Here is a 25,268-nt window from a genome sequence, read left to right on the forward strand (position 1 = left end):
TCCCAGGATTGTCTAGCTCTCTGAAATGCTGAGAGGAGCTACATTCATCAAGGTTGATCAAATCACGCTGTTGCTGTTAATGTGTACAATATTCTCTTGGTTCTGCAGTTGCCATTCTTCAATGAATAATAAATCTTCAAATATTTGAAGACAGTTATTAAGTCACTTGCAGACATGTCCTCTTTGAACTAAATAGCTTAGATTTCTTTCAAGGTGTTATTTTCCCAAGCCACCTTTTGTCATTTTTTTTCCTTTGGACTCTCCTCAGATACCATCTTTACATTCCTTAAGTTAGTTTGGACAGTTCTTTGAATGAGCAGTGTCTTTATTCCCAGGATTTGATTGCTTTAGACTTATGAAGATGCCACTACCCACACAGCATCCCCTGGAGCCAGAGGAGGCAGCTGAATTCTTCACTTGGAGAGCCACATGTGAGCCCACCTCTCAGCAGAACCAGACCAAAGATCAAGATCTTTTATCAAATGACTCGGTGGATTTGAGGAGGGACTGACGGAAGGGGGCTTCATCTCTTAAGCTTTGTCTCCCCTTGCCAGGGTGGGCAAGTGTCCATTGAAATGCTTGAGGTGGACTGGGAAACCCTGGAGTGGGAATCAGAAGACTTGGGTTCAAATATTGACATTATTTACTGACACATGACTTTGGAAAAGTCATTCAACCTTTCAGACCCTTTGTTGCTTTGTCTCTATTTTAAGGAAGGCTGTTTTGCCTAACTCTAGGATCTCTTCCTACTCTAAATCTATGATTCTGTTATTTATTAATTCATATATTCATACCTCATTTATCATTTGTGTGTGTGTGTGTGTGTGTGCATGTCACCGTTGTTCTGGATCTTCATTATACTCCTCAGTAATGGAATTGTCTTAGTTTGTCCTGTATTGATGACCTTTACCTATTCATTTTCCATCAGTGGTTTGGTATAAAAGAATTAGCCTTTTCATCAAGTTGCAGACTGACTTGACTTTGATATCTCAATATCTTAAGTTACCTCTTCCCTCTGATTGGAGGGCTAGAGGATAGAATGATACAATTCAGGTATTTTTCAGTCATGACCGATTCTTTGTGATCCTGTTTGAGGTTTTGCTGGTAAAGTTCCTGCAGTGATTTGCCATTTCCTGCTCCAGCTCATTTCACAAATGAGGAAACTAAGTGACTTGCTCAGGGTCACACAGTAAGTATCACAGTAAGATCAGATTTGAACTCATGAAGATGAGTCTTCCTGACTCCAACCTAGGTGCTCTCTCCATTGTACCACCTAACCACCTATATCATGTACCACCCACCACCTACTTCCTGAGGGAGTTGTCCAATAAAAAAATTGAAGTAGAAAGTGTTGACAATGTGTCTCCCAGAGACTCAGGAAAAACAAAAATTGGGGAGCCAGATAAAGAGAAGTTGTCCAGATCTGTCAGAGCCATCACTAGGACTATTTTTTACCTGAGGCGATGAATGGCTCAGAGGACAGATTAATTACAGATGCATTCACTTGGCGAGAGGGAGCAAGCAACTTGTCTGACAATGAATCTGGATGGTAACTTGGTCACTGGGGGAGCACAGATCCTGGGAGAAGAGCATTGGGTTGGTGGCTGAGAGCCACATGAAGAAGGGTTTGAAGCTTTCAGGTGAACTGGGAGGTGTGCTTTTAATGAACTAAAGTTTTTTTTTTTTAATGATTAGTTACTAAGTTTACAAGACTGAAAAAAAAGATAATTAACAATGAAAAGCAGTAAATACTAATAATATGAGGCAACGGGGCTTTGAGATACAATACAGGGAGAGATCATTTCAGTTGAGAAATATGGAAGACATTGAGATTTGAGTTGAGCTCTATAAGACTGGTATGATTTAGATAAAGAATGAAGATGGCAACGTTACAGATAAATCAAAATAAGAGGTGACATTCAGTGTCTTATAGTGGAAAGAACACTTGAATTGCAAGATTAGAAATTAGGAAGGCTGCTTCTGTTGCTTATTAGAGGTGTGACCTTGGCTAAATCATTTGCCATCTCTGAAGTTCAGTTCTCTCATTTGTAATAATGTGTGAACAACCTACGTCATGGGATTCTAGATGAGAATCAAATGAAATAAGGGGAGGAAAGGGCTGTTGTGTGAGAATTATTCTTGTCATTCAGAGGCTGTGAGTAGATGAGGCTGGTTGGAGTGGAGAGATACAGCTGAACAACATTTTTAAGGAACATCAAATTAACAAGTGCAAATTAATGTATTATAGACTTAGACCATGTGATAAATTCTAGAGGACTAATGAAATCAGGTGGGCTCAGGCATTCATGGACAACAATCTCAAGACTGAGGGTGGGAAGGATAGCAGTGGCAATATGAGAAAATTGCATAAACAAGTCAGAGTCACTAATGATAGGAAGAAATCTGGAAAAATAGGCTATCGAAGATTGCAGTCTAAGAGTAGGGGATAAAGATACACCAAGGGAAGTTTTTAGATGTGACTTTGTAAATGTATATATTTTTAGTGCCAGAAAATTCCATTGGTACATAGAGAGCTATTGTAGGATGATGAGTTATAAATAGGAAGACCCTAAAGATCATTGAATCCCGTCTTTTTTCTTTTATAGATGAGGAAACTGAAGCCTACCCAGGTTAAGTGATGATATAGCAGATGATACAATTTTTAGCCCTTGCCCAGGGTGAACAAAATATCTCTTCTAAGCTCTGGAGAGGATTCTTGGGGAACAGAAAAATGGGAAATATTTCTATTTAAATGATCAACTCTCAAAGCCCAGTTTCCATGACTGTAGGAGAAATAATAGTCATGTTCAAGTGACACTGCTCTCACTTCTCAGAAATTCAGCTCTCAGAAATTGTCTAACTTATCACTTCATGGACTTGGAAGAATTCAATGAAGCTATCAGCAGTGATGGATGGCAGAACATTGGGAAACACTCAAGCCTCATAAGTCTTTCGAAGTCTCTCATCCTACAGCCTTCAGCCACCCGCTGATGACAACTGAATATTGCCACTTAATATCTGTAAAACTAAAATAATACCCAGCTAAAATACACTTGTCATGATGGTATCTGTCTCTCATTCCATGATTACATCTGTGACTCCCATCATCCCCAAATCATTTATCAACTCAAAAGGATTAGACTTTAGAAAGTAGATTAATAAACAAACATGAAGAATAAATCAATGCAAATATATTAAAAGAATATTATTGGGATGTTTTCAATTTGATTTATCTTTTAGACCTTGGAAACGTGAAGTTTTTTCTCTAAGTAGAAGAAAGGTGTTTGAAAATATAATTGCCTGCCAGGGAAAGTAGTGACTTACCCATCCTTTTAATCAAAATTGGAAGATAATTTGTGGAAGATATTATAAAAAGGAGATTGGGCTATATAATCTTCTGGGGCCCCTTTAATGCTATGAGTCTATGAAATTAACATTTTCAGCTATTACTAAATCAATGAAAATGGCCTATTACTAAATAATGAAAAATACAATTTGGGACAAATTCAATAAACAATTATTTGGAGCCTTCTTTGTATGAAAAATTGTGCTTGGGGTCAATACAGAGTTTAGTTTAAATATTGTCCTTGGTGTCTCTCAAGACTAAGGTCAGCACCACCCTTTGTATGAGGTCTTTCCTCATGTATGTTCCCATCCAAAGCATTGCTTTGCTCTTGTATCTGCTTCATATATATTATATATATATATATATATATATATATATATATATTTTGTATACACAGACATTTTGTATTTTGTATACATACACATATACATATGTGTGGTTTTGGATGTATATAAAATACAAAATTTATACACACACACACACACATATTTGTTGTTTCAGTCATGCCCAACTCTGTGACTCCATTTGGGGTTTTCTTGGCAAAGATACTGGAGTGATTTGTCATTTCCTTCTCCAGCCCATTTTGCAGATGAGGAAACTTAGGCAAGCAGGATTAAATGCTCAGATCAGACTGTTTTTAGGCATCTGAGGATGAATCTGAACTTATAAAGATGAGTATTCCTGACCCCAGGCCTGGCACTGTATCTGCTGGACTCATACTTGCCTTCACTTTTTGGGATAAAGGAGGGGAATTACTGTTTTGCCATGGTGTAGGCACTGTCAGCCATCATCACTATTAATTGGTTTTGCTTAAGTGTTTTCTTTATTACAAGAAAGGATTGAGTGGATGATGAGATACAGGATTAATATCCAGAAAGGACTGTAATATATAAAAACAAAAGGCATCAAAAAAGTATTTTTAAATTAGAAATAAATTAAAAAATAAAATAATGGTATACTTTTGTCAGGAAGGAGTAAATGTTAAAGAATCACCCACCCCACTGAAGTGTAGTAAAGAGAAAACTGGATAAAGAACCAAGAATCCAGCCTAGTGACTCTAGGTGAATTCCTTAATCATTCTAGGACTTAGTTTTCTTATCTATAAAATGAAGGGGATTGGCCTAGATGATCTCTAAGGTCTGACATGCTATGTATCTGTCCCAAACCTCAGGTGCTTCTGGCTAAAAGGTGACCTGATAATTAATGATCACTAAAGAGATGAGAGCAATGTGATAATCCATCCTTGAATAGATTCAGAAGCAGTAGATAATGTGACAATAAAATTAATCTTGTAGAAAAACACAATTAGCTGTATCATTTATAAATCTCATCTCCTTCCATATGAAGTAAAGAGAGAAGAAAAGAGCTCATTTACATTGACTCAGACTCCAATTGCACATAAATTTTATTAGAAAAATATTTTGTTTCCTATTAGAAGCTTGTTGCTTGGGGCTTTAAAAGAAATATCTGAATGTCAGTATAAAATGAAAGATGAATAAATAGTTAACATTTATATGGAATTTTAAGGTTCACAAAACATTTCAACTATATTATTTCATTTAGTTATCACAATAACCTTGAAAGGAAGGTACAATCGTTAATCCCATTTTGCAGATAGGAAGATGTAGAGTGAGAAAAGTTAAGTGATTTACTTGGAGTCACACAGATAATAGTGTCCAAAATAGGACTGAAGTCAAGTTGTCATGACTTCAAGTCCCACTCTTTAGTTACAGAACTACTTAGGTCGTCCAGTCTTTATCCCTTGACCTATATTCTGGGGACCATCTGATACAGCTCCTCAAAGTTGTCTTCTAAATTCAGAGAATTTTCCTCTGTTTTTATTCTATATTTTGTCTAGTCTTTTTAAAATCTTATTTTATTAGTCATTTTCTGTAGAAGAGGGAGATGCTGGTTACTTTGAACCAACCAGCCTTATGTATTAATTTGTGTTAGTTATGACAATTCCCCTCTCCACCATTAAGTATCACGAAGACAAAAGTTATGTCCATAGGTACTGAAAGGGACTTTAGGAGCCACATGTCCAACCTCATTTTGTCAATGAGCAGAGTAAGGGCTAGAGAGGCTAAGTGATTTGTTTCATATCATGCAAGCATGTTCTTGAAGGCAGTGAACATCACAGAGGAAGAATTCGAATCCAATTCCTCTCATTGCAGAGGGCCTCCCATGTCCTCCTTTTGTACTTTTGTACATTTGTACTTCTATCATACCATGAACATAATGCCCACTTGGAATTGAAATGAATCACCTGTTTGTAACCTGCCATACTGATTTCTTAGACCAAAACAGATTGAAAGAAACCAAATTAGAAAAGGGATGGTGAGAGGCTGACATTTAGTAAAAAGTGACATCTGACAGATTGATACCAAGAGAACAGACTAAAAAAAATCTTAAGAAGCAAGCAAAAAAAAAACTGGAAAGCATATCAGATGGAGGCTATTTAGGACCACAGCAAATAGTCCTACATCTCTAGGGCTGTATGATATAATCATTTATGTTCATAATGATGACCCTTCAAGAACAGTGTAAATGTTGTGTCCAGTCTACTTTGTTTAAGAAGGCAGGAAAGTGGATAATCAGTTTTTATGAAGATTCCATTAAAATTTTAATGTTTGGTACTTAAAGGCCTTAGCTTCAGTTATCAAGAAAATTCTCTTATTGGGAACAGTTTGTTCCCACATGCTGCTCAATAAATGAGGCTTTACTGCATTGCAGATGAGATTATGAATTATTATTATAAAATCCATGTCATACCTAAAATAAATAGGGCACAGGAGAGCCTTCTGTCAGGCATAGACAATGGGGAGCCGAATGCCTCTACACTAATTTTACACATGCTTCAGCTAACTCAGAGATTAAAATGCAAAATCAGAGAAATTACAGATGGAAAAGACCCATCAGGTCACCTGGCTCATTCGTCTGCAATGCAGGTCTCTTCCCTACAGTGCAATCTCCCATGCACTCAGGGGTATCCTGTGCTGTTGTGACACTCTCTCAGGGACCCAGGCTTCATAAACCCAAGAATGAATTGTAGTCATCCATTTGTGCTTCCTAATTCAGTAATTAATCCAAGTGGAACATAGATGGTATCAATGTTAGAACTGTTTGGCACGTCTGTGGGCCTTTACTTTGGCAAAGTTATTTTCTAATCATTTATTGGTTAAATAATTTAACACAAGTTATTGCTTGAACTAGAAATAGGCTAGAAACATTTAGCTGGCTAAAGGCAATATTTAAGTGTTTATGAGAAAGGTCAGGGAGAAGTGGAGTGAAGTTGTTTTATCTCTCTCATCTTTCTAAATGCAGAACAGTATAATGGGAAATTCTGGTGGGAGGACTAGGAAGCCAGAGTTCTAGTCCCAGAACCACCATTTAATAGCTATGTCATCCTGAACAAATCACCTGAACTCTCTTGAGCTGAATCTTCTTCATCTCTATAATGGGGGTGACCATAGAGGTAAGGGAAAGGAGGACATTGATTATAGATTATCCATAGGAGTTTTTACAGCTTTGATATTTTTTTGTTCTCTGTCCCAAGGTCCATTCCATCTCTAAGACCTATGATCGTTGATAACTTGCATTAGATTAGTAAATCCCAAGTTAATTGACTTGCCCAAGGTCACACAACTAGTAAGTGTGCCAGGCTGGATTTGAACTCATGAAGATCTGTCTTCCCATTTCCAGTGTTCAATCCAACTGCAACACCTGACTGTCCAGACTGTGGCCCTTTTCCACTGAAGTCTGACCCAGACTACAAAATGAGCTGCTAGTCTTGTTTGCTTCACACTGTCCTCCCTAATACAAGATATTTATTTGTGCCTAGCCTTGGAGGAGTCTCTAGATGCAAGGTGGTCAAGTGGGTGTAGAATTGGTGTCAGGATCCCACATTGCAGAAGTTCTCCCATCTATTTCCCAGCTCCACCCTATCCCTACTCCCATACTTTTGAAATAACACAAGGAACTCAACTCAGCAAACAATTAGCAATGGGAAGTAAGTAGCCCTGGTGGGGCTCTACTACCTAATAGGAACAGGACTCTAGGAAAAGAGAATCTCAAAATCCTAAAGCTTAAGAGAACCCAGAGGCCACCTAGCCCAACTCATACCTGATCCAGAATCCATTTTAGAGTGTCCCTGGACTAGTGACCAGGTGGCCTCTACTAAAAACTCTCCAGAGAGGGAAAGCTGCTACTTTCAGAAACCCCAGATTCTACACTGGGATGGCACCAATGCTTAGGAAATGTTTCTGTTCTTTGAAGCTGAGTGCTTCCTTGCAATTCTCACCTATTTTAGGACATATTCTAGATGACATGGAGCTTGTAACTAGAAATGATTGTACCTGAGGGGTTGGGACATGGTGGTGTAGAGGATAGTTGAGGGGGTTTTGTGACAGAGGAAGTAGAGAGGTCATGGTGGTGGATGCCGATAGGGCATAACAGTAGGGGAGGAGTGCTGATAACTTCACTGGGACAAAAGACAGTTCCAACAGTTCAATTGTTTCAAAAAGAGGAGGTTCCCAACCCATCACTCCCTGACATAGACACAGAAAGTCAGACACACAAGATCTCTATCTATACCACTCTTCCCTGGGTTGCAAAGAAGAGAAATGGGCTGTTGGGAGAACAGAGCTATGATAAAAGGACCCTGAGTTGGGTCCAGGAAAATGGGGGAGGATTTGGATGTAGAATATTGGCTCCTTGTTAGAGACGTCTCTCAGGGACCAGAGTAGGGAGGAAGTGTGGTTCACTGGGAAGAGAGAGAGAGTGATTTAATGGATTAAATCTTGACTCTTGAGTTCTAGTCCAATGTCTGCTCCATTTCAACATTCTGACTCTCTCTCTCTCTCTCTCTCTCTCTCTCTCCTTCTGTCTCTCTGTTCTTCCCTCCTTAGAAGGAGCTGAAAAAGTGCAAACAAGAAGAAAACCAAGTGCCTATGGCATCTACAAACCAAACTACAGGTCTTTATCATCCTGAATTCAATGGTTTGTTGACTGGGAGATTTGGCATCCTGAGCAGAGGCAAAGTGATGCTGGTAGAGAGGCAGGAGATCCTCTCAGGAAATCTGTTTTCAGAGAAGTGGAAAAGACTGATGTAAATGCTTTACTTATCCTCATTTCTCAAACATCAAAGTCCCACAGGTTCCTGTTCTGAGAAATGAAGAGGGACTGGGAATCAAATGGAGGGAGATGGCATGATTATCAAATTTGTACAAAGCTGAGACAGAAAATGCACTGGAAAACTGGAATGGGTTCCCAAAGAATCTTGACAAGGTAGATGAGTGGAATCTAACACAATGACATTTAATCTAAAGGTTTTCATTTAGATTCCAAAAATCAACTGCAGAAGTACAAGTTAACATCTTGGTCATGGGAAGAAGTGTGTATATTTTTAAGTGAGAGGTCAAATCTGAATTAATAGTGTGACCTAACAACTTAAAAGTAAAGGTTGTTCTTAGATAGAGTGCCATGACAGCTTTCCCCATGCTGAGGAAATCATAAAACCTTTTCAGGTATTTCTTAATAGTCCTGAATGAACGAAGCAACAGTCTTAGAACCATATATGAAATGTTACGTTTTAGGTAGCATATTTTAGATTTGAAGACAAGTTGATGTGCATCTAGCAGTGAGGATGACCATGATGGTGAAGGATGGAACCAAATCATCCAAGGATCGTTTGGGGGAAGGACAAAGTAGGAGAATATGAGCTATATGAGAATACAGCCAAATAAGACAGTGCCTATTCTAAAGGAATTCATATCCTAATGGGGAATACAACACAAACAGAAAATATCTGTGTATGTATACACATATATACATGTTTATTTTATATTTTATATCAGGTATATATGTAATTTATATGTAATATAGATGCATATACATGGAGACATCCATATATATATATATACACACACACACACATATATTCACATACAGACATCTATCAAATTATCAAGACTGTGGCTGGGCCAGAGCAGAGGGGATACTGCAGGTTGTCTTGGGTTTCAGGATCACTCCAGATTAAAAGATCCTTGGGCTAAACCCTCTGTGAAGCAAAGTTCTAGCGTTAGTCTTTCATCTCCCTTGACCTCTGCTGTCTGCCCCTCTTTCCTTACAATTAAGAACTTATCAGAGGCTCTGGTCCCCGGGGTGTCCATTGCTCCTCCTCCAAAGCCTGGCCTGGTAAGGCTGACTTGAGCTCTTCCTTCTTTCCAGTCTTTAAAACCATCCCCCCAGAGCCACCTCCTCCATAACGCCTTGGCTGACCTGGCAGTAATGACCTCAGGCTTCACGTAACACTTCTGTACCATTTCTATTTTATCACATTTATACAGTAGATAAGAATTCAGGATGAGTTCACATGTGGACTTGGACACTTGGACAAGTTAATTAATCCTGTTTGCCTCAGTTTCCTCACCTGTAAAATGAAGAAAATGTCAAATCACTCGGGCATCTTTGCCAAGAAAACCCCAAATGAGGTCCTGTGGAGTTGAACACAACTGAAAAAAGGACCAAACAACAGCAAATCGTGTATTACGGAGGCAATGTGAGGGCCACAGCGAATCAAGGGCCATCCTAGGAGTCAGGAAGTTGAACTCTTGCCTCTGATCTCTACTGGAGGTATAAGTCTAAGCGAGTCATTTAACCTTGTGTGGTTGTGTTGTTCAGGAGGGTCAGTCCCCTCCGACTCTTTTTTTTTTTTGCAAGGCAATGGGGTTAAGCGGCTTGCCCAAGGCCGCACAGCTAGGTCATTATGAAGTGTCTGAGGCCGCACTTGAACTCAGGTCCTCCTGACTCCAGTGCTCTGGTGCTCTAACCACTGCTCTTGCGGCGTCCCAGGTAATTCGCTATTCCGTCACTCCAGTGCCCTACGTGTGCCAGCCTACCTATTCTCAGCAGTTTAATGTCATGGGATCATGGGGTAGGCAAGGGGGCAAGGGAGGAAGCGGGGCCCGGTGGCTGGGAGTGCTCACGGTGGAAAGCACTTTTCAAAGAACGGGCGGGTGGGTTTTGTCCCTGTGGTCCGGACTGCGTGAGGGGGGCGCCCACACCCTGGAGCGAGCGGGCCCCCCGGGTCTGCACGGCACAGCTGGCCTCGGGCTCAGCTCCACGCAGGACTGGGCTGCGCGGACTCTAGGGGAGAGCTGTGGCAAGCGTGTCTCCCCGAGGCCCGGGCCGGGTGCGTGGAAGGTGCTCGCCCGCGGCATTCTCCCGGGGCTCTGCGGCTGCTCCTGGGGGCTCCTCGTGCCGCGGCCCCCCGGCCAGCCCCCCAACAAAGCGGGCAGGCTTCCAGGCGGGCGCTGGGCGCGCGATGCCGCCGGGGCGGGGGAGCCGTGAGGCCTGAAGCCCCCCGCCCGGGCCCCTTCCCGCCCTCGGGCCCCCGGGGCCGGCGCGCTGCGTGTCTGCGGCGGCGGAGCGGACTTGGGGGTGCGCGGCCCCCCGCCGGGCCGGGCCCCCCTCCGCGGCCGCGGCTGAGCGCAGGCGCCCCCGCCCCCCGGGCCCCGGGGGAGCGGCGGGGCCAGAGCGCCCCCTCCCTGCCCGGCGCCGCCCCTCCCGCCCGGCCTCCTTTGTGCCGCCTCCTCCGGCTCTGCGCCCTGAGGACTGAGGCTGCGTCAGGGCGGAGTAGCGCCGCCGCCCGCTCCGGCCCCGGCCCCGGCTCCGGCTCCGGCTCCGGCCCCGGCCCCGGCCCCGGCCCCGCCGCCTCGCGCCCGCCCGGGCCCGCGCCCCCTCCGCCTCGCCGCGCGCGGCCAAGCTCCCACCAAAGCCTCGGGGTGAGCGCGGAGGGGCCCGGCCCGGGGGGCGGGGGGCGGCTTTGGGGGGCGGCCCCTCCCGGGGGCGGGGGGCGGCAGCGGGGCGGGGGGCGCCCGGGCCCGGCCTGACCGCGCTCCGCGGCCCCCAGGCCCGGCCCTGCTCTCGGAAGGATGGTGAAGCTGGGGAACAATTTCGCCGAGAAGGGCGCCAAGCAGCCGCTGCTGGAGGACGGCTTCGACACCATCCCCCTGATGACGCCCCTGGACGTCAACCAGCTGCAGTTCCCCCCTCCGGACAAGGTGGGTCCGCGCCCCCCCGGCGCGCCCGAGCCAGACCCCGGCGCCCCTCATCCCCCCCCGGGCGCCCCGCGAGAAGGGGGCCCGGCCCAGCCGCCCCGAGACCCAGAAGCCGCAGCCGTGGCGAGCGGGAGGCGGGCCGGTCTGCGGCTGGCCGTGCTGGACAGCTCCCATTGTCTGGCCGCGCCGCGCGGGGCCGGGGGCGGCACACAAAGCCCGCTTGGGAGGTGTCCCTGAGAGACCCAAGCTGCCGGCCAGAGGTGGGGGCAGCCATGGAGAAGACAGGCAATTCTGGGGTTCCAGTTGGGGGTCTTGGGTTTTAATTTTTTTTAGGACAAAAAAATGTGTATTCCAGTGATTAGCAGAAGCTAAAGGAAAGAGAAGAGGGAATTAGCAGCAGCAGGAGCCACCCCATCAGGGTAGCTACAAGAGTATAGGGGGAATAAAAACATATTTGATCACACTCCCTAAGAGCAGGCTGGCTTCCCAAAGAAACGCTGCTCTGGGTTGGGATTCTGACTCGCACTCATCACCTTCCTGACCTTGTGTAAATCCTTTAATCTTTCTGGGCGGAGGACACCCCCATAACCCGCAGTGATTCCTTGCTGACAAAGTGAGGTTGGTCCAAAGGAACTTTTAAAACCTAAATCTATGATCCCATGGGTTGCATCCGGATATCCAAGTCGGTACGTCCAAAACGGAACATATGATCCTCTTCCCTCCCCAAAGCCACCCTTTTTCTTAATTTCTCTTCCTTTTGAGGGTACCAGTCACTTGGATTCTCAGCCTTCTTCATATTATCCAATTACTTAGAAAGCCTTGACAATTTTATTTCCACAACATCTCTTATATCCATCCAGCCCTTCTTCTCTATTCATGCAGCCAACCACTAGACAATTACTATTTGCTATTTAGTATTTACTATTGACTACTTACTGAATTAAAACCCAATGGAACATCCGGAGACCTTGCTTGAGCCTCACACATAGTCACCTGAGTCAAACCACAAGAACCACTATTTTAGTGAAGCTATTTCTATAATATTGCTTCATCTCATTTCAGCTTTTCTTCAAAGTCATCCTCCAGGTTAGGGGCCCTCTTCTGGTATTTTTATAACTATTCATTCGACACTTTAAGTTCCACAAGACCATGGTCTGTATCTTCTTCTTTTTAAGTTTTTGCAAGGCAATGGGGTTAAGTGGCTTGGCCAAGGCCACACAGCTAGGTAATTATTAAGCGTCTTGAGACCGGATTTGAACCCAGGTACTCCTGACTCCAGGGTCTATACTTTATGCACTGCACCACCTAGCTTCCCCCCGGGGCTGTATCTTCTTCATAGCTCTCTGCATAGTACCTGAATTGACTAGGTCTTTACATCTAGGGGGAAAAAAGACCTGAGAATGACAATAAGGGTGGAAACTTCTATTTATATAGCACTTTAAGATTTGCAAAGAAATTTTTGAATAAATTATCTCACTGAGTTTCAGAAAGCTTAGGGGCTTTGCCTATAATAATAATAAGAATTTGATGCAAGACTGGAAGTCATGACTTTAGGCTCCAAGCTAAGATTGTGAATTTTCCCAATAGATTGAAGTTAGAGGGTTTTTTTTTGTTTTGTTTTGTTTTGTTTTGCTATTCTTTATATCCCCCAGTTCTCAGCATATTGCCTGGCCCATAGTAGGTGATAAATTAAAGTAACTGACTGACACTGTACCACAGTGCTCACTGTAAAAGTACTTTGGAAAATATTATAAACATTTACACAAAGATATAGTAAATAGTAATTCCCCCAACCTAAGTCCCTTCACAGAAAAGTCATAAATGCATTAAAAAAACCTCAAACCAATGTCTTGATACTGTGCCTTTCTGCCATTCTCTCATTTTGTTTATTTATTATTTATTGTTCCTTTGGGACTGATAGCCTTGTTTATGGTATCTCACACAGGGCTTTCTTGGATTATCAAAATGAGGTAGGGGAGGCCCATTGTGGATTGATGATGCTCTTGTGAAATGATGTGACTTTGGGCTGTGTTATGCAAGGGAGGACTGCAGCCCATTTTTATGTAACTGTTTACAGTTTCTGTGGCACTTGGGTCACAGCAAACCATTGTGATAGATAGGGTCTTTATTACAAATCATTTTCTAGGTTGGCCTAAAAGAATCTCTAGGGCCTTTTCTAGTTTTGCAGTTTGGAGAATTCTTGTCCCCCAGTAGTTCACATTAAATTTAAAGAAAGTAATTTTGTAACTGAAAGAAACTCAAAGGCCATCTGTCCAATTTTCTCATTTTTTTTGATGAATATACTGATAAAGAGGTCCAAAGAGATGACTTGATTTACCCAGTAAGAGTTAATAAGGGGGACCCAGGCTCTTGTCTCTGAGGCCAGGGAGCTCTGAATTCTTTCACATTGTATTATTCAGGAATTACCCATCAGTTTTATATATAAAACTGATGGGTAATATATATATATATATATATATATATATATATATATATATAATTAATGAAAGGGATTTGGGGGGCAAGAGAAGTATGTGCGGAGTCTTCTTGATGTGGACACATTACATTCCACTCATAAGAATAATAGTGTACTTATCCCTTGAGATAACATAATATACTTTCTTAAAAATTGATGAACTCTACAAGAGCTTTGATATTTTTCTTCCCAACTGACCATTCAGTGTTTGGAATCCCTTTCAGAGAACGCTGTCAGCAGTTAGAATATTCAGCTACATCTTCAAATTTGCCACCATATTTTGCTCTACCCTCTCTAGCTCACTTTCCCTGGTAATTGTATATATCAGTACTGTCAAATTGAAATGGAAAATGGGGCCACTAAACTGGATATAAGGTTCTCCCAGGAACATATTGACTTAGAAAAACATGTTCTAACATTATCTTGTCTTTATTTATTTTGCTAAATATTTCCCAATTACATTTTAATTTGGTGCAGGTTGCACAGGATGTTTGACCTTTCTGATGTACATGATCTCCCCCCGCCACACCCCTTTGTTAGGTTATAGGATCATAGCATCATGGTTTGTTTTTTTAAGGGATTTGAAATTATCTAGTTCAAATTTTCAACTTTAGAAATATGAGATATGAAGGGATTTCCCTAACAATGTATGGGCAATAAATGGCAAGAGTTAGGACTTGAACCCAGGTCTTCTGTCTCCAGAACCAGGACAATTCATCTCTCCAAGAATATGAGCTATGGGCATCTGTTTTCATATACTTAGTGCCTACCACAGGGACTTGCCCATAGTAGGTGCTTGCTAACTAATGTGTGCTAAATTACATTGAAAATAAAGATGGATTGTTGATTCTGTAAGCAGTCATTAAGTATTTTTCACAGTGATTTTTTGACTTTCTGAGATACCTTGGATCTCAGAACGTGTCATTTTTTGATTATAGACTCGGATTTGAAAGGAATTTAGGGATCTTGTAGTTCAACCCCTGAATTTTACAGATGAGGAAACTGAGGCTTGGAGAGGTTAGGCAACTTGCCCAAGACCCCACAGGTTGTCGGTGTCAGAGGGAAGGTTTCTGATTCCAAAATTGGGATGCTTTTTGCTGCACTGTGTGGTGAGAACAGAAACTCTCTGGGCCTTTTTAGGGCCTTCATTCCAATCAGCTGTTCTCCTTTTCAGTGCTCAGGTGCCTACCATCTGGTGACCAGGTGCCAGACTTAAACAATGAGCAGTTCCCTTTGCCTGTGGGGCTGAGCTGAGATTGCCTTAATTCCTCTTCATTTCTCAGCTGTGATGCTCAGAACCAAAGGAGGAACAACCTACCTAAGGCAGGCCAATTTTAATCAGGAGATTTTTCTCAGCATCTTCTTCATCTTGGGTCTCTCTAAAGACTTTTATCTTTAAAATATCTTGAGGTTTCAGTCTTGTTGATTTATGTCAACCTCAAAGTTATTTAGAACAAGATTAGCTTGTGCCAACATGAAAAATATTGGGATTCCCAGGAAGTGATGCTCCTCATTTCTTACCCCTCCTAAGCTCCTCCTTTCCCCTCTCTCCCCTTCTCTCCCCAGTCCAGCTGAGGGCCAAGTGCTCATGATGTCCCTAGAGTATCTTCTCCATCTGGTTCTTCCTTTCCATTCCCAGTGCTTCTTTATCTAGAAGCAGTAATTATCTTTTTCCTGGCCTTTGGCAATGGAGTCTTTTCTACTATTAAGATATGACATTGGGGTGCTGTGATGTTACTCAAGAGGCTGGGTGTCCTGCAGGTGCCCTGGGGACCTTGACCAATCCTTGAAGGATTTGAGGCCCAGCTATTTTCATCTAGGAGAAGTCAGGTTAAAATGAAATATATGTATATATATACATACATATATATACATATATATATATGTATATATATGTAAGAGAGGGAGGCTCAGTGATTAAGAGTTGAGACTCAAGTCTCCTACCAGATTGGCTTTGGAGCTGAACTGTGTGTATTTGAGCCTCAAGCTTTTTTTTTTTTAGTTTTTTTCTTTTTCTGCCAGATAGGCAGAGCTTTCTCATTTTGCTTCCTTGTCTGCTTTTTTCTGACCTAGCTCCTTGAGTCACCTGATGGGGGTGGGAATGGTGGAATGTCCTGGCAAAGGCAAAGGGCAGGGCCCAGGAGGATCATCTGATCTTCTGGTTCCCCAGGGATGTCTCTACCAAGAGACTCTCCCCTTGTCCTTGGACTGTCCTGCTGTCATCTAGGGGAATAGCATGCTTTCAACACCTGGAGCCTCTATTGGATAGGGGAGGCTAGAGTTAAAGGAAATGTTTATAGTAGTGGATGGGAGAGAAGTCAGTCCCTTGGTGTGAGTATAGATAGACATATTGTGCTTTGCTAATTCTTGTGAGCCCTTGTGGTTTGCTCTGAAAGTCCTCATTAGTTCAAGGGTAATTGACTGCATACTCAAATGACTCTCAATCTTTTTTTTTTTTAATGCAGACAGAAATTTGTAGGAAAAGCTAGAATACACCAGGTCAGCATTGCTGCAGCTCTCAAGTACCAGAATTTCAAGGATCTTGTGAGGGGAACAATGATAGTTGGGTGAAAAATGTAATTTTTATTTGCATGGTTTTACTGTTAGTTCAGTAAGTCTGATTTTTAGAGGAAGGTCTAGTGGATTGGGAATCAGACCAGGCTTTCTAACTAACTTTGCCACAGACCAGCTTGGCCACTTACCATATCTGACCCTCAGATTCCTTTTGTGCTCCATGTGAAATATTAAGGGGGGTGATGGAGGAGAGGTGGAGAAACTAAGGGGTTTTTAAGGTGTCTCCCAGCTTTGAAATTCCAGGAATCTAAGATACCAGGGATATAATAATAACTCAAATTTATGTAATACTTTACAAATATTATTTCATTAGATCCTCACAACCACCCTGGGAGGTAGGTAATATTATTATCCTTATTTTTACAGATGAGGGAAGTGTTAGACAGATATTGAATGACTTGAAAGCAGGAGTCTGAGAATAGATTTGAACTCAAGTCTTCCTGATGTGCCAATTCCACTTGATAAGAGTCTTTAAGATAGATAGAAAGGTAGATGATAGATAGATGATAGAAAGACAGACAAATTAGAAAGTTAGGAAGATAGACAGATAGATGGATGATAGATAAGCAGGTGTATAGACTATTTTTCACAGTTGGGAAAACCAATAGCATTTGCTCAGAGAGGATGCTGGTATTCTTATTCTCTTGATTCTCTAAAGGAAATTAAATCCCAAACACCTCATTTCATGATTAAAATTATGAATGTGTCCCTATCCTCATACCTTTCCATCTATTTTTTTTATCTTATTATTACTACTATCTTGCTTATGTCTTATTTTTTTTTTCATAAGGTGGTGGTCAAAACTAAAACAGAATATGAGCCTGATCGAAAGAAAGGGAAATTCCGTACTCCCAAAATTGCTGAATTCACAATCAGCATCACAGAAGGCGTTTCTGAGAGATTTAAGGTAGGTGTCAATAGTCTGATGAAGTCCACAATGATTTACCGAGCATCTGCTCTGGGAAAGCCACTGTGTAAGAAGAATCTGATCCATTCCTTGCTCTCCAGGGGTTACAATCTACTTGAGGAGACATGATAACAGTGATGCATGACTAGCCCATCTTCTCTACCTTGTCAGATGATCTATTTTGCATCACTCTTTGGAAACAGACTACAGATGGCTTAAACCACTATGCAAGTCTTCAGTGTCTTTTGGCAATGGAAATCATAATAAATAAAATTTAGAAATCTTCAAATTCTTTTCACAGCAGCCCAGAAAAGGTGGCTCAGGGGCACCATGTAGCTAATTGACAAAAGAATTGTACAGAAAAGTTATAAAATAATTCAGGAGAAAGCTGATATTAGATAATAGTTGGATAGACATGGAGAAAGAAAAGGACATTTCATTTCATTAATGTATTCTTTAATGAGTCATGGTAGTATCTTCCCATGCAGAAAATGGGATTAAAACAAAAGTTAATTTAAGAAAAGGAATTGGGGCAGCAAGCAGCAACATTGAGTGAGTTAATTGGTCAGTAACTTGAAATTGAGAAGTTCATTTTTCCTTGTAAATCATGAGTAACAGGGAAAATGGAAATCAAATGTCTGAATAGAAAAGTAATTTGGAATATACTTCTTTGGGAAAAGGCTTTGCTGTTTCTTAGTTATAACTTCATTTTTTCTTGAATAGGTAATGGTTTGCTTTTCTTTCTTCTTTTTTGTTTTATGAGGTAGTCGGGGTTAAGTGACTTGCCCAGGGTCACACAGTTAGTAAGCTTCAAGTGTTTAAGGTGGTGGTTTCCTTTTCTAACAAAGACCTCAAGAGTATAGCTCAGGGAAATCTCCATGGATTCCATTGATATTGCTAGAGTATTTTCTTCCTGAATATTACCTTTAGTGTTGTTTTATTCAAAGGAATTACAACAGAAATATAAAAGGTCTTTTTTCTCAAGAAATTTGCAGATTAGTAAGGGTTCTTCCTGGGTTCTGCTAGCAGAGAGTCAATGGAAAGAGTGGACCATGGAGACTGAGCTTTCCTTGCTGTCTTTTTACCCTTAATGATTTATATTTTCATACCCTTGGGATTTGTTGAAAGATTGTTTAAAAAGTGAGGCCAGTGTAGCCTATCTTTCTTTTTTTTTCTCCTGATTTCATGTTAACTACGTTTTCTGTCTTCAGAAGCCCGACAGCCTTCAATCTACATGCATTTATTCAGTGGCCTGAATTTATAATTGTACAGTATGCTTTGGATTAGAAAATGGGTTTTCCCTTTTTCATCTTATCAGATTCTAACAAACATTCCTGGAAAATGGGGTAAGTACAAATATTCCAGGGATCCAGATCATGCAACCAGTAAATGGGATTCAAGCACAAGACGTTTTGCTTATAAAAGGAAATATCTGGCATAGTTGAAAGAGGTTTTTGGAACTGTTAAACAAGTTAAGCTGATGACCTAATTGGGTTGGGCAGCCTGATGACTTGGGGGAGGGGGGATAAAAGGGAGACTTAGGCCAGGGGGAAGAAAGATCCCATGACATTGGAAGCATCTTTTTATGGGTTTCTACATTTAACTAGACCTACGTGGCTATTAAACTGAGGGTGAAAGGGAATGGTTGAGGAAGTGATCATTGTTGTAGAACATTAGACCCTGTGGGAACTGCAGAGATCATCTCATTCAGTTGACAGACGAGGAGGCCAAGGTTTATGACTTGTGATTAAGTGACTTGCCCCAAGTCACACAGCTGCTTGGTGACAAGGCTCGGTGGGGTGCCCTGGTTTCCTGACTCTGATTCCGATGAGGGGTTTCCTCCCCCCAACTACTGCCTTGAGATTTTGGCTCTGGTATTTTAGAGTGATACCTTGAAGGGACTAATTTTACTTGGAAACATTTATAAATATAGGAAACCTTCCCTCTCATGGTGATGAGAGAGGAGGGTAAGAGAGCAGATTGAGATCTTTATACTCTTCTCACATCAGATTTTTTACTAAATGGAGCCATTTATGCTTTAGGATTAGTGGTTTGACACGGGCTTCATGTGTTCTCTCCCCTCCAGGTGGCCTTGAGTGCCTTGATGGCTGATGGAGACAGGAAGGTGACCTTGAGCTCTTCTAGACAATGCCAACAGAACCCAAGCCCTGCCAGGTTCAGTCAGTGGAAGGGCAGGGAGGATGGGACCATTGAGAGATAGAAAGCCTCTCATCTGAGGACCAGCTTAGCTAAGTTTAGAGGGGTTCATTCTGTTACCAGAAGCTTCATTACCAGGTGATTTTTTTTTGGCCTAGCTACTTATGGAAATAGTAGATCAAGATGTGGAGAGGCTCAGCTCAGTGTTGGTAGCAGAAGGCATCTTTCTCCTCCTCCTCCTCCACTGATTAAATCACTTTTTCTGAAGTATTAAAGTAGATCTGAATCTGTGGAAATAATGAGGCCTATTAATTTATTTTAGCAGCTGTGTGACAGTGCAGTAGTTTTGGGGCCATGGTGTGCCCTGAAGTCAGAGAATGCATGGGAAAAGTTTGTGTAAATATAACTCAAGGACAGAAATCAAGGAGATTGCAGGATTTTAGAGCTGGAACAGCCCTTAGAGATCATTCCATTTTACAGATGAGGAAACTGAGGTGAAATTGCTTTCAGTGGTAACTAAGCCTTCTTTCTCCCAAGCTTTGCTGTCTCCCTGAGACTGACATAGTTTCTCTTGCTGAACAAATAGTGGCATTTTTTCTTCTTTCTTTCTTTCTTTCTTTCTTTCTTTCTTTCTTTCTTTCTTTCTTTCTTTCTTTCTTTCTTTCTTTCTTTCTTTCTTTCTTTCTTTCTTTCTTTCTTTCTTTCTTTTTTTCCCCCATTTATCAGTTCATTTTCCACTTCGGGAACAGTACTGAAAACTCCTTATACACAAATGGTGGCACAAATGGTGATTCCCTTGTTACTTTTTAATCTCTAGATATTGAAAAAAGCAACATAATCCCAATTTTGGGCATCTGAACAACAAATAAAGGAACCATCTCCCTCTTGGATAGCCATTTCAAATTGTACAACAAGCAGAATACTGGCTTGGAGGGTGCGTCATTTTTCTATATCTTTGGATGGCACACTCTTAAAAAATGTCTTTTGGATATTACCTTATGATTATCGCTCTGGGATTAGTCCCTGCCTACCAGGTTGCTAGGTTGTGTTGCTAAGTAACTCTTGCATCAGAGAGAGGATTTTGTCTTAGGGGAATTGCGGAATGCGTCACATCGTAGTGCTGGCTCTGCATTTAGGCTTCTGAAGAGGTTACCGTCAATTAGGGAAATGGTGGGTTAATTAATTGAAGGTATAGTTGTTAAAAACAAAAACACAGAAGTAGTTCTCAAATGATCAGAAATGTTCAGAAAATTTAATAGCAACCTAACAACAGAGGACCCTGGTGTGGGGGTGCTTCAAGTACTCCTTTCCTATCTTGAATTATTAATGGAAGGTTATATATATGCAGATGCAAAAGGGTAGCCAGCTGTCTGGGGTTTTCTCCAGGGTCTTTATTATTTGTTAACCACTGTGCTTCTGGGCTGCTGTTGCCCCTAAGAGTCAAAGTACCATCATCTGCTGAGAAGTTAAATATTTGGCATAATTATAAGATGTATTGTTTACCTGGTGGCTTTCTGACTTTGGCAACACTGGCTTGTATGCATGACAAGTTTTCCAAGCTAGGTCTCTAACTTTTTGTTTGAAGTTTGGTGTGGAAAAGGTCTAGAGGGGTAAAATGACATTTACTTGACTCATGGCCATGGATGCTCCAGTGAATGTGTCAATTTGGTTCCTGTCAGAAATGATTTTGTGGTGGGTTTGTGTCTTTTGGAGTCCTAATGACCTTGAGTGGAATTTGTGCTTGCCTGTTTTCCTCTCTAGCACCCCTTCTCACCTGCTAATAATAATGATTCCCTTGGGCATTTCAAGAGGCATATTTTAAATATTTATAGAGGATGAAACCATTTTTTTTCTGCATTTAACATTAAGGAAGACTTAATTCTGTAGTCCTTCAAAATCTTGTATACATTTTGCTATCCTGAATAACCTTCAGCATTCATTGCCCATGCAGTTCATTTTGTGTTCCACCAACTGTGTTAAGCATTGTACAGAACACAGCCCTTGAGTCCCTATCCGGCTGCAGATCAACACTATTCCAGTTCTCACTGCTGAGGGGATGTTGTTGACAGACTCAGATTAAGTGGATTTGAGTGAACTGCCTTTTGGGCACAGCTGAGGGCTGGTTATCTAAAATATTTAAAAATTCATAATATTTGCTGATTGCAGACACCTTTTCCAAAGACACGCTTTATTGAGTTACTTAGCAGGAAAGCAGAGGAGTGTTTGGGGAAGAAAAGTAGACTTTAAATCATAAAGCCTGAGTTTAGTACCCCATCAGTTATGAATAAACCAAGTGACCTTGGCCAAATCACTGCCTCTTCATTTTCTTATCTGTAAAATGGAGATGATAATATGTAATCTATACAGCAGAGTTGTAAAGAAGGAACTATTTTAACTGAGAGAAAAGGAAAGAAGGAAGGAAGGAGAGAGAAGAGGAAGAAAGAAGAAAGGATGAAAGGAAGGAGGGAGGGAAGTGGGAAGGAGAAAATGAAGGAAGGAAAGAAACAAAGAAGGGGACTAGGAGAGGGAGAAAGACAGCAAGGAAGGAAGGAAGAAAGTGGAAAAAAAGAAATAAAGGCAAGGAGAAAGAAAGAAAAGTAGGAAGGAAGAAAGAAAAGAAAAAAGGAGAAAAGAAAGAGAAAGGGAAGAGAGAAAGGAAAGAAAAAAGGGAGGAAGGAAGAAAGGAAAGGAAGGAAAGCAGAATATTTATTAAGCATCTGCTCTGTACCAGTCCCTGTGTTAGGTGCTGGATGTTCAAATACAAACGTGAAATGATCCCTGCCTTCTTATAGAGGCAATGCATACAGATGAATGGTGGCTAGGGAAAGGAAATCACCAGTGATTGTGAGATGAGTTGGAACCTAGAGCCACTGATTGTCACACACTTTCCAGGAGCAATGGTGATGCCGATTGGATTACTGTTTCCAGAGCAAATGGTGGAAAGTAAGAGCAGGGGCCAGGCTTTAGGGCAGGGTATGGGAGGGCTTGGGGAAGGGGCCGTGGGCCTGTATTTAGAACACCATCAACCAGCACCAGTCATCTAAAGAGAGGTGGAGCATGGAAGAAAGAACTATCTCCAGTCCATGATCAGGGCTAGGGCATGGGACTACTCAGGCAGGGGGAGAATAAGGAGCTAGCTCTCAGGCAATATAAAAAAAGGTCTTGAGGCTTTCAGTTCTGTTATACCAAATTCTGGGCTTAAAGACTTAACAAAGACTAGAGGGAGGCACTATTGAGTTGCAGAAAATCCTGTATGGAAAGCATCAACCTGATACTGTTTGAATTTAGGCTACATAGCTTTAAATGGGAGAAACAAAAATCCATTGGACACAGTTGCCCACCATTGCAATGCTTGATCAAAACAGTTGTCCCATAACCAACACCGTCATCATCTTCCAAACGCCTTTTACTCTTATCCCTATCGCCTCCATTTTCCATTTTTTCCTTTTTTTCTTTTCCATTTTTGTACCCTTTTCAAGGTCATCATTGACATTTGTTGATTCCACCTGGATAAAGAACACCAACTGCTCCTGTAGAAGGTGATGAAGTCCTGAATCTTTTCAGCCTAATTAGCAATTATTAAATTCTAAGTTTCATTACACCTATCAATAGCAGTACTGTAACACAGAAGACAGTTCAGGGTAGGAGAGAGGGCTCTAGTCTGGCATCATGATGCCCACCTTCAAATCCTGCCTTTATCACTAGTTTGCTGGTTGACCTTGGGCAAGTCATTTTATCTCCCTTGGGACTGTTTTTTTTTTCTGTAAGATGGGGAGAATTAGAATAGATGTTCATTAATATCCATTCCTCCTTTAAAGTTCTGAGATTTAGATGATGGGGATGGCAAGATAATATGATTTTCCTGGGTTCACTGTCCCTCTAGCAAGATGTATTTGTCTCAGTGTAGTTTGTTTATCAAAAGCAGAACCATAGGTTTTAGAGCTGGGGACCATTTTTTAAAAAGTCTTAGAGATCTTTTAATCCAGGAGTTCTCAAACTTTAGTTTTAGACCCTCTTTATACCCTTAAAAATTATTGATGAATCCCGTTCCCCCATTTAGAGTGGGTTATATCTATGGATGTTCTACCAGGTTTGAATTTTAAGATATGTTAGTATTGTTTTGAAAATGATTTTGACAACTTGTATCCCCTAAAACAGTCTCAGAGATCCCCTACAAGTTCCCAGATCCCATTTTTGAGAATTCTGCTACTGTAATACAATGAGGAGAACTAAGAATGTGGAAATGGGGGAACCAAGGCCTGGAGAGATAAAGTGACAGACTCAAGATCACACAGGTCGTCACAGGCAGAGGCTAGGTCTGAAGCCTGCCTCCAGTGTCTTTTTGGTCTAGTTTCAGTAGCAGCAAACAGAATTTGCTTCATTTCCAATGGTTAAACAAAAGATCTGGTTCTTGGATAATTCCATGTTGGCAGTAGTGGTAAAAGATAACAGTGAGGTTTAGGAAAGTTTGTCCAGTAACCAGAAACAGGGTTCTGTACAATTAAAGAAGAAAAAAAAAAAACTACAAATTTCCCTTTGGCCTTCCTGTCTTTCAGTACATTTGCTTTCCTGGGAGTTACACCATTTTCCTTTGTTCCAGTCATACCCGCCCCCCACCCTTGCTTCCTGGGGCAGATGGTCCTGGTCATTTAATAAGGTCTTTAGCTCTAATGGTTAGAGATCCTCTAACCAGAAGTTCTCAAGCTTAGCCTCTTGGGAGCCCATTATACCATCTGTAAAATGAGGGCCTTGATGATTTCTAAGGTCCTTTTTAAACCTAGCTGTGTGGCCTTTACCTCTCTCAGCCTGTTTGTCCTCCAGGTAACATTTCTACATTGCTTCTAATGTATTAAATACTTACAAATATCATCTCATTTGATACAACAACTCTGTAAGGTAGGTGTCCCCATTTCACAGGCAAGCAGAGTTGAAGTGAATTTCCCAGGGTAACTCATCTGAGCAGTATCTGAACTCAAATCTTCCTGTACCACCAGCTGCCTACAACCTAGGGTTGTTGTAAGGTAAGGACTTTGTAAATCGTACAGGATTATATAACTTAATCATTAACCTGCTAAAGACTCACCTCTACTGACACCCTTTCCAAGGAGGAACTGTATCTTCTTAAGTTTCAGGTCTCCTTCATCCCCTTGCCCTCTCCCATGAACAGTAGAGGTGATCAGTAAATGTTCACTGAATTGCAGATGAATGCAGTCTATATTTAGAATGACAGGACACTGGACCTAATATGTCTCCCTGTTAGCTTTAGAATCTGATTCAGTACAGGGGGTTCTTTATTCCTTAGTGCAACTTTAAACCATGCCCCAACACTTTGGGGCAGCCTGTATTAGACAATGGTCCTTAGATATCAGAATTTTAATGATGCAAGGGAGCTTAGGGATGATCTAGCATCAAACTCAAACACAAAGGGATCCCTCTGGCTGCAGATTAATTTAGAAAATTACATATTAACATTATCTATTTTGGGACACTTTATATTTATCTATATATTTGTATCTATATGTATTCATGTATATGTATATGCATATGTATTGTAAGAGCAGCTAGGTAGATAGATAAAGCTTCAGATCTGGAGACAGAAAGACCTGAGTTCACATTCAGTCTCAGATACTTAACTAGTTGTATGACTCTGGGCAAGTCACTTATCCCTATTTGCCTCAGTTTCTTCATTTGAAAAAGGAGGAGAAGGAAACAGTGAGCTACTCTAGTATCTTTGCCATTCTTATTTTT

The 25,268-nt window shown here is 41.5% G+C and overlaps 1 protein-coding gene across 1 annotated transcript in view; it reads left to right on the top strand.

Annotated features, from left to right (window-relative positions):
* Nucleotides 1–11,277: 11,277 nt before the first annotated feature.
* The window catches only part of NSG1 (neuronal vesicle trafficking associated 1), a 37,569-nt gene continuing 23,578 nt past the window's right edge, over nucleotides 11,278–25,268 (top strand). The window contains exons 1-2 of the mRNA XM_074229803.1: nucleotides 11,278–11,409; nucleotides 17,247–17,363. Coding sequence (XP_074085904.1) covers nucleotides 11,281–11,409; nucleotides 17,247–17,363 — 246 coding nt within the window. The 5' untranslated portion in view covers nucleotides 11,278–11,280. The remainder of the gene's footprint in view (nucleotides 11,410–17,246; nucleotides 17,364–25,268) is intronic.

Source organism: Macrotis lagotis, chromosome 3, assembly GCF_037893015.1.
Source record: "Macrotis lagotis isolate mMagLag1 chromosome 3, bilby.v1.9.chrom.fasta, whole genome shotgun sequence".
Taxonomy (NCBI): domain Eukaryota; kingdom Metazoa; phylum Chordata; class Mammalia; order Peramelemorphia; family Peramelidae; genus Macrotis; species Macrotis lagotis.